The following is a 15230-nucleotide window of genomic DNA, read 5'->3' as shown; positions in this document are numbered from 1 at the left end:
GGGGTGGGTGGGGGGGACAGATGGGTGGGATGGAGGGAGGGATGGGGATGGATGGGTGGGTGGATGGATGGAGGGGTGGATGGAGGGATGGATGGAGGGATGGATGGGTGGGTGGATGGATGGATGGAGATGGATGGAGGGATGGAGGGAGGGATGGATGGAGGGATGGATGGAGGGATGGATGGAGATGGATGGATGGATGGAGATGGATGGAGGTGGATGGAGACGGATAGATGGAGGGATGGATGGAGATGGATGGGTGGGTGGGTGGATGGATGGATGGAGGACGGATGGATGGAGGGATGGAGGGATGGATGGAGGGATGGATGGAGGGATGGATGGGTGGGTGGATGGATGGATGGAGATGGATGGAGGGATGGATGGATGGATGGATGGAGGGATGGATGGATGGTGGATGGATGGAGAAATGGATGGATGGTTGGATGGATGGATGGATGGATGGATATGGATGGAGGGATGGATGGATGGAGGGGTGGATGGGTGGATGGATGGAGAAATGTATGGATGGATGGGTGGATGGATGGAGATGATGGATGGATGGATGGATGGATGGATGGATGATGGAGGGATGGATGGATGGTGGATGGATGGATGGGTGGATGGTGGATGGGTGGATGGATGGGTGGATGGGTGGATGGGTGGATGGGTGGATGGGTGGATGGGTGGATGGGTGGATGGGTGGATGGGTGGAGGGATGGGTGGGCGGACAGATGGATGGATAGGAGAGTAGGTGGATGGATGGGAGAATGGGTAGGGGGTGGATTGATGGATGGGAGAACAGATGCATGAGTGGATGGATGGGTGGGCGCGTGGGAAGGTGGGTGGTTGGGAGAGTGGGTGAGCGGGTGGGTGGACAGACGGGGGCTGCATGGGTGGGCACAGGGGTGGGCGGGTGGATGGGTGTGTGGGTGGGGGCTGTGTGGCTGGGCATGGGGTGGGTGGGTGGATGGGAGAGGGGCTGGGTGGGTGGGTGGAGAAGTGGACGGGAGGGGACAGCATAGGGTGGGTGGGTGGGTGACAGGAGGGCTGGGAGGGGGCGCACGAGAGGTGGATGAAGGCAGGCGTGGTGGGGCAGGGGCGTGCGGGTGGGTGGGCACCGGAGGGCTGCATGCACGGGGGGCAGGGGGGCATGGGGGGGGGGGGGGGGGGATGACACAATCTGAGGGGTCGGCGCCACCCCTCCAGCACCCACCCGGGGCTGAGCCCGCTCTCTCCTTGCAGTGCTCATCATCCCGCTGGTGGACAAGGACAGCGGGGCCGTGGTGTGCGTCATCCTGGTGAGCACGGGGACGGGCGTGGCTGTCCCATAACGCGTCCCACCCCTCGGGACCCCCGGACACGAGGGACCCAGGCCGGGGGCAGATGCTGAGCCGCGACCCAAAACGCACGGGAAATGCCACCAAAGCCTCGTTTCTCCTCCCCGAACCCGATTCCACCCCGGGGCTGGGGGGGGGGTTGCCACGCGCCCTGCCCCGGCCACCAGGGTCCTCCCGCTGTCCCCCCAGGTGCACTGCGGCCACCTGAGCGACTCGGACGAGCAGAACCTGAGCGCGCTGGAGCGGCACGTGAGTGATCCCAGCCCCACCGCGGCGGCTCCTGGCACCTGTACCGGTCCCGTCCCCTGTGCCACGTTCCCCCTGCCCCCCCTTCCCCGGTCCCTTACACCCCCCCACCCCGCAGACCCAGGTGGCGTACCGGCGCGTGCAGGCTCTGCAGAAGCTGCAGCCCTGGCCCCAGGTCAGCCTGTCCACCAGCTCCTCGCAGACCTCCCTGGCCAAGGCCGAGAAGGCTCCCGACAGCAGCTACAGCGAGCTGGACTGCAAGATCCTGCAGCTCTGCGGTGAGGGGGGGGGGGGGGGCTGCCGGGGGGGGGGGGGCGGTGGGTGCTGAGCGGGCAGGGTGCGGGCAGGGCGCTGAGCCGCCCCTCTTGCAGGCGAGCTGTACGACCTGGATGCGGCCTCGCTGCAGCTCAAGGTCATCAACTACGTGAGTAGCTGCCCCCCCCCCCCCCCCCGCACCCCCTGCCCCTGCCGTGCCAAAAAGCAAAGCCCCCAAAGTGAGCCCAAAGCCCCCCAACCCCCCCCCCCCCCCCCCGCCCCGGGCATCACCGCACAGCCGTCGGTAGTGAGCGGAGTGAACGGCCTCGGAGCCATCACTAGTCTCCAGAGTTAACGGTGCCACCCCAGGCACAAGGATGGGCAGGAGACGGCGCGGGGGCTCCTGCTTTCAGCCCCCCCCCCAGCCCTCGGTAACGCCAGGGCGTTACAGCCCTTGGGGTGCCATCAGTAGGCTCCAGGGTTAACGCGCCCAGCCCCAGGGGAGGCCGTAGGAGGGCACCCCCCTCTCTGGGGTGTACAGGGGTGCTCTGGGCATGGGTTAGGGGCCGGATCCTGCCCTCGGGGGGGGGGCTGGAGCACCCACCGCTGCCCTCACCCCCCCCCCCCAGCTGAAGCAGGAGACCCAGTCGCTGTGCTGCTGCCTCCTGCTGGTCTCGGAGGACAACCACCAGCTCTTCTGCCAGGTGGGTGCCCCCAGCCGGGCTCCCCCCATGTCCTGGATCCCCCAAGTGTCCTAGACCCCCCCCCCCCCCCCCCCGGGTCACGGCACCCCCCCAGCAGCTCAGCCCCGTGGCCCCATCTCTTGCAGGTGTGGGCGACCGCGTCCTCGAGGAGGAGATCAGCTTTCGGTGAGGGCACCCATGGGTGCCAGCTTTGGGGACACGGTGCCCCGAGGGGGGGGGGGCGGTGCTGGTGTGTCCCCCCCTGCCACGTCTCAGCCCCCCCCTCTGCCAACAGCTCACCTTCGGGCGCCTGGGGCAGGTGGTGGAGGACAAGAAATCCATCACCTTGAAGGACATCAGCGAGGTGGGTGCCCCACGGACCCGAGCCCCACGGGACACCCTTGGGGGCTGGGGGTGAACCCTGCCCGCCCCCCCCCCCTCCTTGCCCCCCCCGCCCCCCCCCCCCCCCCATCCTTTTCCCCCGCAGGAGGAGCACAAGCAGCTCAACAGCATGCTGGGCACCGAGGTCACCTCCATGCTCTGCGTCCCCGTCATCAGCCGCGCCACCTCCCAGGTGGTGGCCTTGGCCTGCGCCTTCAACAAGCTGAGCGGCGAGAGGTGAGGGTGGGACGGGGGGCGTCAGGATCCGTCCCTCACCCCCCCCTTTCCCTCTGGGGGGGGGGGGGGGCAGGGACGGGGCGCTGAGCTGGTGTCCTGTCCCCCCCCCGGGGCTCCGTCCCCCAGCTACACGGAGCGGGACGAGCACAAGATCCAGCACTGCTTCTGCTACACCTCCACGGTGCTCACCAGCACGCTGGCCTTCCAGAAGGAGCAGAAGCTCAAGTGCGAGTGCCAGGTGAGTCGTCCCCCACCCCCTCGGCCCCCGCCTGGCTGCACGGCACCCGTGGGTGGCCCCCCCCCCCGCCCGCTGATGATGTCCCCTCTGTCCCCACCAGGCCCTGCTGCAGGTGGCGAAGAACCTGTTCACGCACTTGGGTAAGTGCCCGGGGAGCACCCGTGGGTGGGCGCTCACCCGGGTGACAGTGGCACCGGGGGTCCCCGGTCCCCTGCCTGGGGGGACGTGGCTGTGCGCCACCAGCCCTAACCCTGCTGGTCGCAGGAGGGCACCCCTGAGCACCACAGCGGGTGCATGAACTGGCTGCTCGGGTGCGCATGCACACGTGCGCACACAGAGCCCTGCGTGCACGTAGCGGTGCGCACGCACACTGCGCTGCTGCATGCACACGTACCATTACAAGCACAGCCACTGCTGCACGTGCACCGTTTCATGCACCCGTGCAGCTGCATGCACACGTGCACGCTGCTGCATGCACCCATGCTGCTGGATGCGTGCGTGCACTGCAGCGTGTGCCTGCTGTGAGCACACGAATTTCTGCATGCATGCACCACTGCACACAAGTGGCCTGCTGCATGCCCGTGCAGCACTGCATGCGCACAGAGCGGCACGCACACACACCCTGCTGCATGCACCTGCATGGCTGCACGCACTTCTGCACGTGTGCGCACACCATGATGCATGCAAGCGAGCTGCATACATGCACGCACTGCTGTATAAGCACACGCGCACAGCTGCATGCACATGTGCCACATGCATGCGTGTACACTGCTGCACAAGCGCACACACACCACTGCATGCACACGTGCCACACGCATGCACACTGCTGCATGAGCATGCACACCGTGGTGCAATGCACACTGCTGTGTGCACACACCCTGCTGCATGCACAGCACTTGTTGCAGACTGAGCAGAGACCCCCCCCCCCCCCCCCTTATTACACACATGGCTGGGGGCTTCCCCCTGGTCTGGGGGCTCCCTGCCTGCAGACCTGCCCCGGGGGCACCCTCACCCCGGCGCCCCCCTAACCCTTCCCCCCGCTGCAGACGACGTCTCCGTGTTGCTCCAGGAGATCATCACGGAAGCCCGAAACCTCAGCAACGCCGAGATGTGAGCGGGGACCCCACGCGGGGAGGGGGACACGGGGGGACGGCATCCCCCTGGGCGCCCTGGGGGGGGGGGGGAGGGTCCCGCGGGTGCGAGTGCCGCAGTGGCCTCTTGCAGATGCTCCGTGTTCCTGCTGGACCGCCTCAGCCACGAGCTGGTGGCCAAGGTGTTCGACGGCGGCGTGGTGGATGACGAGGTGAGGTGGGCTGCGGGGCGCTGCGGGGGCGAGCAGCCCGATTTTAGGGGGGGGGGGGGTCCGTCCCCCCCCCCCCCCCCCTCGGGGTCGTGTCGGCTGCTTCCAAGCCTCTCCGTGCCCACAGAGCTACGAGATCCGCATCCCCGCCGACCAGGGCATCGCGGGGCACGTGGCGACCACCGGCAAGATCCTGAACATCAAGGACGCCTACTCGCACCCGCTCTTCTACCGCGGGGTGGACGACAGCACCGGCTTCCGCACCAGGAACATCCTCTGCTTCCCCATCAAGAACGAGAGCCAGGGTGAGGGCGGCGGGCACCCTGCTGGTCCCAGTACAGGGGGAAGTCCTGTCCCCCAGCACGTAGGCACAGCGCCGTCCCCAGGGTGTGGATGCGACCCTGTCACCCGGCACAGGCGCACGGCCCTGTCCCCAGCACGAGGGCATTGCATTGTCCCCAGCACATGGAAACAATCCTGTCCCCAGCACACGGACACGATCCTGTCCCCAAAACGTGGACATGGTCTCGTCCCCAGAACATGGACACAGTCCTGTCCCCAGCACAAGAGCATTTCGTTGTCCCCAGCACATCGGCACAATCCTGTCCCCAACACACGGACACGATCCTGTCCCCAGCACGAGAGCATTGCATTGTCCCCAGTACATGGACACGATCCTGTCCCCAGCTCATCGCACGGTCCCCAAGCCCACCCCCTGGGCACAGCACTGTCCCCCAGCACGTGGTGACAACCCTATGCCGGGGGGGGGAAAGGGGGGGGGTCCCAACCCACCCCCCCTGACCCCGCCGTGTCCCCAGAGGTCATCGGGGTGGCCGAGCTGGTCAACAAGATCAACGGGCCCTGGTTCAGCAAGTTCGACGAGGACCTGGCCACCGCCTTCTCCATCTACTGCGGCATCAGCATCGCCCACGTGAGTGCCGGGGGGTCCCCTGGGGGTCCCCGCCTTGGGGAGGGGACACGAGGGGACCAGTGACGTGTCCGGAGAGGGGGTGCTCGCCCCCAGCGCACCCACGGCCCCCCTTTGCCCCCCAGTCCCTGCTGTACAAGAAGGTGAACGAGGCGCAGTACCGCAGCCACCTGGCCAACGAGATGATGATGTACCACATGAAGGTGAGGTGTCCCCCCCCGGGATGGCGATGTACCCCCACACCCCAGCACGAGACAGGGTCCCCTGCTGGCTGGGACCCCCCGGTGTCAGCGTGGTGCCCTGGGAGTGGGGTGGCAGAGAGCATGGCCGAGCGGTTGGGGTTCTTGGCATCAGTCCCAGGGACATTTGGGGACACCCTGGGCGCTGTGCCCTGCCATGGTGCTGGCTGAGGTGTCCCAGGGGACATTTGGGGACACCCTGGGAGCTGTGCCCATGCCATGGTGCTGGCTGAGGTGTCCCAGGGGACATCTGGGGACACCCTGGGACGTTTGGGAACACCTTGGGTGCTGTGCCCGTGCCATGGTGCTGGCTGAGGTGTCCCAGGGGACATTTGGGGACACTGTGCGTGCTGTGCCCGTGCCACAGTGCTGGCTGAGGTGTCCCAGGGGACATTTGGGGACACCCTGGGAGCTGTGCCCGTGCCACGCAGGTGTCGGACGACGAGTACACCAAGCTGCTGAGCGAGGGCATCCAGCCCGTGGCCACCATCGACCCCAACTTCGCCAGCTTCACCTACACGCCGCGCTCCCTGCCCGAGGACGACACCTCCATGGTGAGGGCTGGGGGGGGGGGGGGGGGGGGCGGTCCCCAACGGCCACCACGGTCAGGGTCCCCCCGGGTGAGGAGGGGGACGCGGGGACACCCCCTGCCCACCCCCGTCCCCTCCGCAGGCCATCCTGAGCATGCTGCAGGACATGAACTTCATCACACCTACAAGATGGACCGCCAGACGCTCACCAGGTGGGGGTCGGGGCGGGGGGGGGGGGGGACCCTGCCCTCCTGCGGGGTCCCTGGGGCGAGAAGCCCCCTCCTCACCCCCCCCACCCATCCTCCTCCCCGCCCAGGTTCTGCCTGATGGTGAAGAAGGGCTACCGCGACCCCCCGTACCACAACTGGATGCACGCCTTCTCCGTCTCCCACTTCTGCTACCTGCTCTACAAGAACCTGGAGCTCGTCAACTACCTGGAGTACGGCCGGGACCCCCCAACCCCCCCAACCCCCCCCCCCGGGTCTTCCCTGCCCTCCTGTCTGCCTCAGCTTCCCTCCTCCCCCCCCCTCCCCAGAGCATCGAGATCTTCGCCCTGTTCATCTCTCTGCATGTGCCACGACCTGGACCACAGGGGCACCAATAACTCCTTCCAGGTGGCCTCGGTGAGCTCCGGCACGGCGCTGGGACGGGGCGCGAGGAGAGGGGCACGGGGACGCCGCGGGGTTGGGGGGGGCTCACCCAATGGTGAAGATGGGGCATGCTCTGAGCTGGGACGGCCCAGGTCAGGGGCAGGTTAGGGGCAGGGGCAGGGTCGAGGTTAGGATTAGGTTAGGGTTAGGGTTGGGGTTAGGGTTAGGGTTAGGGGTAGGGTTAGGGTAAGGGTTAGGGTTAGGGTTAGGGTTGGGGTTAGGTTAGGGTTAGGGTTAGGGTTAGGGGTTAGGGGAGGGTTAGGGTTAGGGTTAGGTTGGGGTAAGGGTTAGGGTTGGGGTAGGGTTAGGGTTAGGGTTAGGGTTAGGGTTAGGGTTAGGGTTAGGGTTGGGTAGGGTTAGGGTTGGGGTTAGGGTTAGGGTTAGGGTTGGGGTTAGGGTTGGGGTTAGGGTTAGGTTGGGTTAGGTTAGGTTGGGTTAGGTTTAGGGTTAGGGGTTAGGGTTAGGGTTGGGTTAGGTTTAGGGTTAGGGTTAGGGTTAGGGTTAGGATTAGGGTTAGGGTTAGGGTTAGGGTTGGGGTTAGGGTTAGGGTTGGGGTTAGGGTTAGGTTTAGAGTTTAAGGTCAGGGTTAGGTCAGGGTTAGGGAGGGTTAGTTGGGGTTTGGGTTAGGGTTAGGGGTTAAGGGTTAGGTTTTAGGGGTTAGGGTTCGGGGTTAAGGTTAGGGTTAGGGTTACGGTCAGGGTTACTGTTTAGGGTTAGGGTTTAGGCTTATGGTTAGAGTAAGGTTATGGGATAGATTTAGGTTAGGTTTAGGGGTTAGGGTTAGGTCAGGGTCAGGGTTAAGTTTAGGATCAGGGTCAGGTTTAGTGTTATGGTGAGGGTTAGGGTCAAGGTTAGGGTTAGGATTAGGTTTAGGTGTTAGGGATGTGATTTGGTTTAGGATTAGTGTTAGGCTTAGGGTCAGGGTTAGGGTCAGGGTTAGCGTTAGGGTTAGGGGCACATTTAGGGGCAGGATTAGGTCGGGGTGAGGGTCAGGTGAGCGTCAGGTTGACCCCCGATGCTCCTACTCGCAGAAATCCGTCCTGCCGCACTGTACAGCTCGGAGGGCTCAGTCATGGAGGTAAGTGTCCCCCCGCCCTGCTCCCCCCTTCGGGGACGTTGGCACCCAGGTGGCTTTTTTTTGGGGGTGGGGGGTGGTGGCAGTGGCTGCCCCCTCCCCCGTCTCGCTGGGGCCGTGCCGATGCCCCCACCCGTGCGCTTCCCCCCCCCCCCCCGCCACCTCCCCGCTCCTCCCGCAGCGGCACCACTTCGCCCAGGCCATCGCCATCCTCAACAGCCAGGCTGCCATCTTCGACCACTTCTCCCGCAAGGTGAGCCCCCCCCGTGTCCTCCCCACCCCCCCCAACCCCCCCCCGAGCCTCCCCGCCGCCCCCCCCCCCCCCCCCCGTGCCACGTGCTGCTGCTGGGGTGCTGAGCCAGCCTCTGGGCCCTGCAGGATTACCAGCGCATGCTGGACCTCATGCGGGACATCATCCTGGCCACCGACCTGGCCCATCACCTGCGCATCTTCAAGGACCTCCAGAAGATGGCAGAAGGTGGGGACGGGCTGCCGGGACCCTCCTGGGGTGTCCAGTTGTCCCCGGGTGTGGGGTGGGGGGGCACAGGGCAGGCTGGCCTTGGGGGCACCGTGCAGCATCCCAGGGGTTTGGCACTGGGGTGCTGGGAGGGGCTCGTCCCACCGAGGCTGTGGGGCATGGCATGGGGGGTCCTGGCTGTCCCCAGAGCACTCTCCTGGGGGCGGTGGGGGTCCGTGCTGAACCCCCCAGCCCCAAACCTGACACCCCCCCCCCCCTCCCCGCCCTGCCCGCAGTCGGCTACGACCCCAAGAACAAGCAGCACCACAGCCTGCTGCTCTGCCTGCTGATGACGTCCTGCGACCCTCCGACCAGACCAAGGCTGGAAGACCACCAGGAAGATCGCGGTGAGCGGGGACCCCCCCTCCCCAAAACCCCACCCCCCCACTTTGTCCCCGGGGTCTGCCCCGTGCCGGGTGCCTGCACCAGCAGGGGACCACACCAGCCCCCCCGAGGGACGTCCCCTGCACCCTGCGGGACCCGGAGCTGCGTCCCCCACGGGGAGGGGGCCAGAGGGGGGGTGGGAGGGAGGGGGCCCCATGGTTATGTTCCCCCCCCCCCGTGGTGACAGCCTGTCCCTTGCAGGAGCTGATCTACAAGGAGTTCTTCTCCCAGGGAGACCTGGTAGTGGGGAGGGGGCTGAAGCTCTCCAGCGCTTGGCACGCGCCGGGGGGGGGGGGGAGCTCGGATGAAGATGGGGGGCTCAGCGGGGGTTTTCCTGGTGGAGGGGGTGCATTGACACCCCCCCCCCCGTGTTGGTGCTGTAGAGAAAGCCATGGGCACCGCCCGCTGGAGATGATGGACCGGAGAAAGCCTACATCCCCGAGCTGCAGATCAGCTTCATGGAGCACTCGCCATGCCCATCTACAAGTGAGCCCCCCCCCCCCCCGCCCCGATCAGCTACCCCCAGGGGGATTTTGGGGGGGGGGTAAGGGTGGGGCGGAGAAGCCCTCCCTTTGCCCCCCTGCAGCGTCCCAGGGTGGGGGAGGCGCCGGGCACAGCACCCTGCAGGATTTTGGGGGTTTTCCAGCAGCGGGGAACGGCGTGGGGTCCCCCCCCCCCAACCCCCGTGCTGAGGGGTTGTGCCCCCCCCCCCCCCCTCCAGGCTGCTGCAGGACCTCTTCCCCAAGGCGTCCGAGCTGTACGAGAGGGGGCCAGCAACCGGAGCAGTGGACCAAGGTGTCCCACAAGTTCACCATCCGCGGCTTGCCCAGCAACAACTCCCTGGACTTTTGGACGAGGAGTACGACCCGCAGCGCCGGACGCCCAAATGAACGGGTGCCTGGACGCCGAGGGGCACCCCGAGTCGGGGGCCGAGTGAGAGCCGGGGGCGGGGGGGGGGGGGCCGGGGCCGGGCCGGGGCCGGGCCGGGTCCGGGGCCAGGGGGAGGTGGTGATGGAGAGGAGAGACCCCAACCCCGCAGCCCTGCAGCCCCTTCCTCCTGATCTTGGGGGGGGGGGCGAGGGGGACTTTGGGGGCTCCGCGGTGGCACGGCGAGCTCCGTCCCTGCCCTGGTGCCACTGTGGGTCGTGGTGCCCCCCGCTCTGGTCACCGGACCCCTTCTTCGGGCTCTGCTGGCTGTGGGCTCGCTGCCTGGTGGCGCCTGGGACAGCGTGGGGTCGGGGGTGGCTGTGCCTCAGGCTGCTGGTGCCACCCTGGTGTCCCCGCCGGGCTGACAATGGGGACGTCTTTCCTCTGCAGCTGGAGGTGGGGAGGGTTTGGGAACCCCTCCGAGCACCTCCAGGCGGGCTGTCCCCGAAAACGGGGCTGTGGGGGCCAGCAGGATGCAGGGACGGCGTGGGGCAGGCGAGGGGAGCACTTGTGGGTGGGGGAGATGGGGGTGCTGGGGGGCTCTCGCTCCGATGCTGGAGCCCCTGGGGTCCGGGCACGCCAGAGGGATGGGGACAGTGCCACGGCCACTGTCCCTGTGTCCGAGTGGCCCCAAAGGAGAGCAGAGGGCGAGAGCACCCCCTCCATGCAATGGGATGGTTTGGGGACAAACCACGGCTTTCGGAGTGTGAGGGCAGCGGCAGGAGGTGGCACCGGGAGCAGGACGCGCACGGCCACCGGGGTGCTCCCAGCCCCGCACCTCACTCTGCCCACGTCCCCCCCCTGACCCCCCTGGGTCCCCCCACCGCCCTGCACCAGCACCCGGGGGCTGAGGGACCCCCAGCGCCGCCACCCCCCGGGACTGCCATCTTCTCGTGGTCCCTCCAGCCCTACAGACCACCCCAATGACCGATGGCCTCCGGTGGTCCCTCTGGTCCTACAGACTGTGTGCGTGGCTGTGGGGCCTCTGGTGGTCCCTCTGGTCCTACCAAGCGTGCATGGACCCTGCCGGCGTTGCATAGTCCCTCTGGTCCTCAAACCACCATGCACGGACCCTGCTGGTGTGCATGGTCCCCTGGTCCATCAACCACCGTGCATGGACCCTGCTGGTGTTGCATGGTCCTCTGGTCCATCAAACCACCATGCATGGAACCCTGTTGGTGTCCCACGGTCCCTCTGATCCCGCAGACCACCATGCATGGTCCCTGCTGGTCGCAGCCCCCTGGTCCCGTCAGCTGCCATGCGTGGACCCTGCCAGCCTCCTGCTGTCCTTGCAGTCCTACAGAGCATGGATTGATGGCCTCCGTGGTCCCTTGGTCCTACGGACTGCCATGCATGGGCCATGAGGGCATCTCCTGGTCCTTCTGGCCCTACAGACCACTTGCATGGGCTGTGATGGCCCCCCGTTGGTCCCTCTGGCCATGCGTGGGGCCCTGCCGGTGTCCTGCGTCCCTCCGTCCTCCTGGGTGCTGTGCATGGACCTTGACAGCACCCCGTGGTCCCTTCTGTCCTACAGACCACCGTGCATGGACCCTGCCAATGTCCCGTGGTCCCTCCAGTCCCATCACTGCCATGCATGGACCCCGCCACCCTTCCATGGTCCCTCCAGTCCCATCAATGTCCATGCACGGACCCCGCCACCCTTCCACGATCCCACAGACCACTGCTCATGGACCCCGCAGGCACTGCATGGCCCTCTGGCCCCCGTGGCCCTCCTGCCACACTGACTGCTGCGCACGGACCCTGCCAATGTCGTGAGGTCCCCCTGGTCCTGCAGATTGCTGCGTGTGGACCCCAACAGCACCCCGTGGTCCCTTCTGTCCACAGACCACCGTGCATGGACCCTGCCAATGTCCCGTGGTCCCTCCAGTCCCATCAACTGCCATGCATGGACACTGCCATCCTTCCATGTCCCCCTGGTCCTACAGACTGCTGTGCATGGGTTGTGGTGGTCCCCATGGTCCTACAGACTGCTGTGCATGGGCTGTGGTGGTCCCCCTGGTCCTACAGACCACCGTCCATAATAGACTGTGGTGGCCTCCCCAGGTCCTTCAGGTCCTACACATCACTGTGCATGACCTGTGGTGCCCCCTGTGGTCCCTCTGGCCGTGCACAGACCCTTCAGGTCCCCCGTGCTCCCTCCTGCCCCACTGACCGCCGGTTCCCCGTGCTCCCTCCCCGCCTGCAGCCCACCGTGCCCGGCGCCCACCATCCCGGGGGCTCTGCCCTGCTCCGGCAGCCCAGCAAAGAGCCCTGGGGGTGCCTTGAGCCATCCCCATGGCCTCAGCCCCGGCTCCATGTCCCAAGCCAGAGCCACCCCAAACAGCTGTGGGGTCAAGCTGGTGGTGCAGAGCCCTGGGGGGGGGGGGGGGGGCGTGTGCCGTGGTGTGGCCATGGGTGGCCACGGGATGGCCATGGGGGTGGCCGTGGTGTGGCCATGGGGCGCATGGGGTGGCTGTGGGATGGCCATGGGGTGCTGTGGGGTGGCCAAGGGCCGTTTGCTGCCCACCCTGGCGTCCCCCTCGCCGTTTCTCTTTTAAGCAACGAGCCGTCTGCTTCGGTGTGTGCACGTGTGCCTGGGGGAGCCACGGGAGACCCCAAAGCCGAGACGGCGCCGGGCCCAACGAACTGCATTCATTTTGCCTTACCTCCTCGGAGTTGCCTTTAGAGAGACGCTTTGGCCAGCCCCCGGCAGGACCCGCGCAGACCCTCCCCGCGGATGCTGGCCGATCGCTTCGCCTACGAGACCCCCCCCCCCCAGCCTCCTGCCTCCCTCCCCGTGCCGCCGCGGGGCAGGGAGCGACGAAACCAGCGGGAAGGAGCAGACCCCAAAGGCAAAAAAAAAAAAAACCACACAGACAAACACCAACCAACCAAACCCAAACCGATATAGGAGAAAGCCAGCGCGTGCCATCCCCGCCGGCGGCACCGTGCCCGTCCCCGCTGGCAGCCGTGCGCACCGCCGAGGCCCCGTGCCCACCGGGCACTGCCAGAGCCCCTCTTTTGGGGCGAGAAACCACGTTTTGATGCAAAACGCCCACTCTGTGTGCACGCTGGGGGTTGATTTGTATGGACATCCCCAGTGCCAGCTCGGTCTCCGTGACGCCGGCACAGCCGTGCCACCGAGGTGCCGTTACCACCACCCCGGGGATGCTTGGAGCCTCCTAAAGCCACGCGTGGGCTGCCGATGGTGGGCACCATGACCCGGGCCGTGCCACGAGCATCCTGCCAGGCAGAGCTGGAGGTGTCCCCGGCCACGTGTCCCACGGGTGTGAGATGGCCAGTGCCATGGGCACCCCCCAGCTGGTCCCCAGTGTGTGTGCGTGGCCCCGCTCCTGCCCCTGCGCCTACCCTGGGGCATGGGCATGCGTGCCTGGCTCACCAGCGTGTGTGCACGGTGTGCACGGGTGTGTGAGCGTGCGAAACCTCCTCCGGCTTCTCGGTCCTCTCCTCTCGCTGCGCTGGTTTGCTGGGCTCGGCGCCTCCTGCCCGGGCGCTGCGGACAGGGCCCAAGCAGGAGACGGTTCTTCTTCTCCCTTCTTCTTCTCCTTCTCTTTCTCCTTCTCCTTCTCTTCTCCTTCTCCTTCTCCTTCTCCTTCTCCTTCTCCTTCTCCTTCTCCTTCTCCTTCTCCTTCTCCTTCTCCTTCTCCTTCTCCTTCTCCTTCTCCTTCTCCTTCTCCTTCTCCTTCTCCCTCTCCTTCTCCTTCTCCTTCTCCTTCTCCTTCTCCTTCTCCTTCTCCTTCTCCTTCTCCTTCTCCTTCTCCTTCTCCTTCTCCTTCTCCTTCCCTTCCTTCTCCTCTCCTCCTTCTCTCCTTCTCCTTCTCCTCTCCTCCTTCTCCTTCTCCTCTCCTCTTCCTTCTCCTTCTCCTTCTCCTTCTCCTATTCCTTCTCCTTCTCCTTCTTCTTCATTCTCCTCTTCTCCTTCCTTCTCCTCCTCTTCTTCTTCCCCTTCTCCTCTTCTTCTCCTTCTCCTTCTCCTCTCCTTCCCTCTCCTTCTCCTTCTCCTTCTCCTTCTCTTCTCCTTCTCCTTCTCCTTCTCCTTCTCCTTCTCCTTCCTTCTCCTAATCCTAATCCTAATCATCCTTCTCCTAATCCTAATCCCTCCTTCTCCTCCTTCCTCCTCTTCCTCCTTCTCCTTCTCCTTCTCCTTCCTCTCCTCCTTCTCTCTCTCCTTCTCCTTCTCCTTCTCCTTCTCCTTCTCCTTCTCCTTCTCCTTCTCCTTCTCCTTCTCCTTCTCCTCCTCCTTCTCCTTCTCCTTCTCCTTCTCCCCTCCTTCTCCTCCTCCCCCTCCTTCTCTCTTCTTTGGTATTATTTTTTTGGTCGGTTTTGGTTTTCCTAATAAATTTCATACGTCGATCTCCCCGTGGCATGGCAATGCTCTGTGGTGGGGGGGGGGGGGTGTCCCCCCAGGGTGCAGTGGCACCAGGACGTATGGGACCTCACGTATGGGACACGAGCCCCCTCTCCCATCCAAGGGGCTCCCTCTCCTGTGCCCCCCCCAGTGTCACCCGGATGTGTCCCCGTCCCCCTTTCCATTGCAACCCCGAGGTGTCCCCACATCGGGTCCCTGTGGTGTGGGTCCCTCAGGGCACCCCCCCGGGACAGCAGCTCCCCCTGGCCGCAGCAGGACCACGGGGGCAGTGTGGGGCAGCGGGATTGGGCCCCGGTTGGGGACAGCTAGTGTGGGCACCCAAATCCTTGTGCAGGTTCATCCTGGGGTAAAAAAAAAATGGAAATGTGCAGGAAAGGTGCGAGGCAGAGTGGAGGGCTGGGTGTGCAAGGTGTGCAAGGTGTGCAAAGTGTGCAAAGTGTGCTAGGTGTGGGGATGGGGATGGGATGGGGATGGGGATGGGATGGGATGGGATGGGGATGGGGATGGGGATGGGATGGGATGGGATGGGATGGGATGGGATGGGGATGGATGGGATGGGATGGGATGGGATGGGATGGGATGGGATGGATGGGATGGGATGGGATGGGATGATGGGATGGGGTGGGGATGGGGATGGGATGGGATGGGATGGGATGGGATGGGGGGTGGATGGGATGGGATGGATGGGATGGGATGGGATGGGGATGGGATGGGGATGGGATGGGATGGGATGGGATGGGATGGGATGGATGGGATGGGATGGGGATGGGATGGGATGGGATGGGGATGGGGATGGGGATGGGGATGGGGATGGGATGGGGATGGGGATGGGATGGGGTGGGATGGGATAGGATGGGGATGGGGGATGGGGATGGGGATGGGGATGGGGATGGGATGGGATGGGATGGGATGG

The 15230-nt window shown here is 65.5% G+C and overlaps 2 protein-coding genes across 2 annotated transcripts in view; both read left to right on the top strand.

Moving 5' to 3' along the window:
* PDE2A (phosphodiesterase 2A) overlaps positions 1–14301 on the top strand; it is a 32370-nt gene extending 18069 nt beyond the window's left edge. The window contains 33 exon segments of the mRNA XM_040534197.1: positions 1243–1298; positions 1527–1586; positions 1702–1861; positions 1955–2007; positions 2468–2546; positions 2668–2729; positions 2817–2885; positions 3009–3139; positions 3266–3377; positions 3478–3517; positions 4424–4487; positions 4602–4680; positions 4805–4982; positions 5496–5608; positions 5731–5808; positions 6276–6398; positions 6517–6550; positions 6553–6586; positions 6691–6813; positions 6912–6939; positions 6941–7001; positions 8056–8102; positions 8281–8352; positions 8478–8577; positions 8853–8931; positions 8933–8963; positions 9202–9243; positions 9324–9328; positions 9390–9418; positions 9421–9465; positions 9468–9486; positions 9722–9766; positions 9768–14301. Coding sequence (XP_040390131.1) covers positions 1243–1298; positions 1527–1586; positions 1702–1861; positions 1955–2007; positions 2468–2546; positions 2668–2729; positions 2817–2885; positions 3009–3139; positions 3266–3377; positions 3478–3517; positions 4424–4487; positions 4602–4680; positions 4805–4982; positions 5496–5608; positions 5731–5808; positions 6276–6398; positions 6517–6550; positions 6553–6586; positions 6691–6813; positions 6912–6939; positions 6941–7001; positions 8056–8102; positions 8281–8352; positions 8478–8577; positions 8853–8931; positions 8933–8963; positions 9202–9243; positions 9324–9328; positions 9390–9418; positions 9421–9465; positions 9468–9486; positions 9722–9766; positions 9768–10854 — 3338 coding nt within the window. The 3' untranslated portion in view covers positions 10855–14301.
* Positions 11251–12613, top strand: LOC121057702. Its single transcript, XM_040532273.1, has 2 exons — positions 11251–11468; positions 11519–12613. The coding sequence occupies exons 1-2, from the start codon at positions 11331–11333 to the stop codon at positions 12611–12613; spliced, it is 1233 nt and encodes a 410-aa protein (XP_040388207.1). The 5' UTR covers positions 11251–11330.
* Positions 14302–15230: the final 929 nt, after the last annotated feature.

Source organism: Cygnus olor, chromosome 1 (assembly GCF_009769625.2).
Source record: "Cygnus olor isolate bCygOlo1 chromosome 1, bCygOlo1.pri.v2, whole genome shotgun sequence".
Lineage (NCBI taxonomy): Eukaryota > Metazoa > Chordata > Aves > Anseriformes > Anatidae > Cygnus > Cygnus olor.
This window is presented reverse-complemented; position numbering and strand designations above follow the sequence as displayed.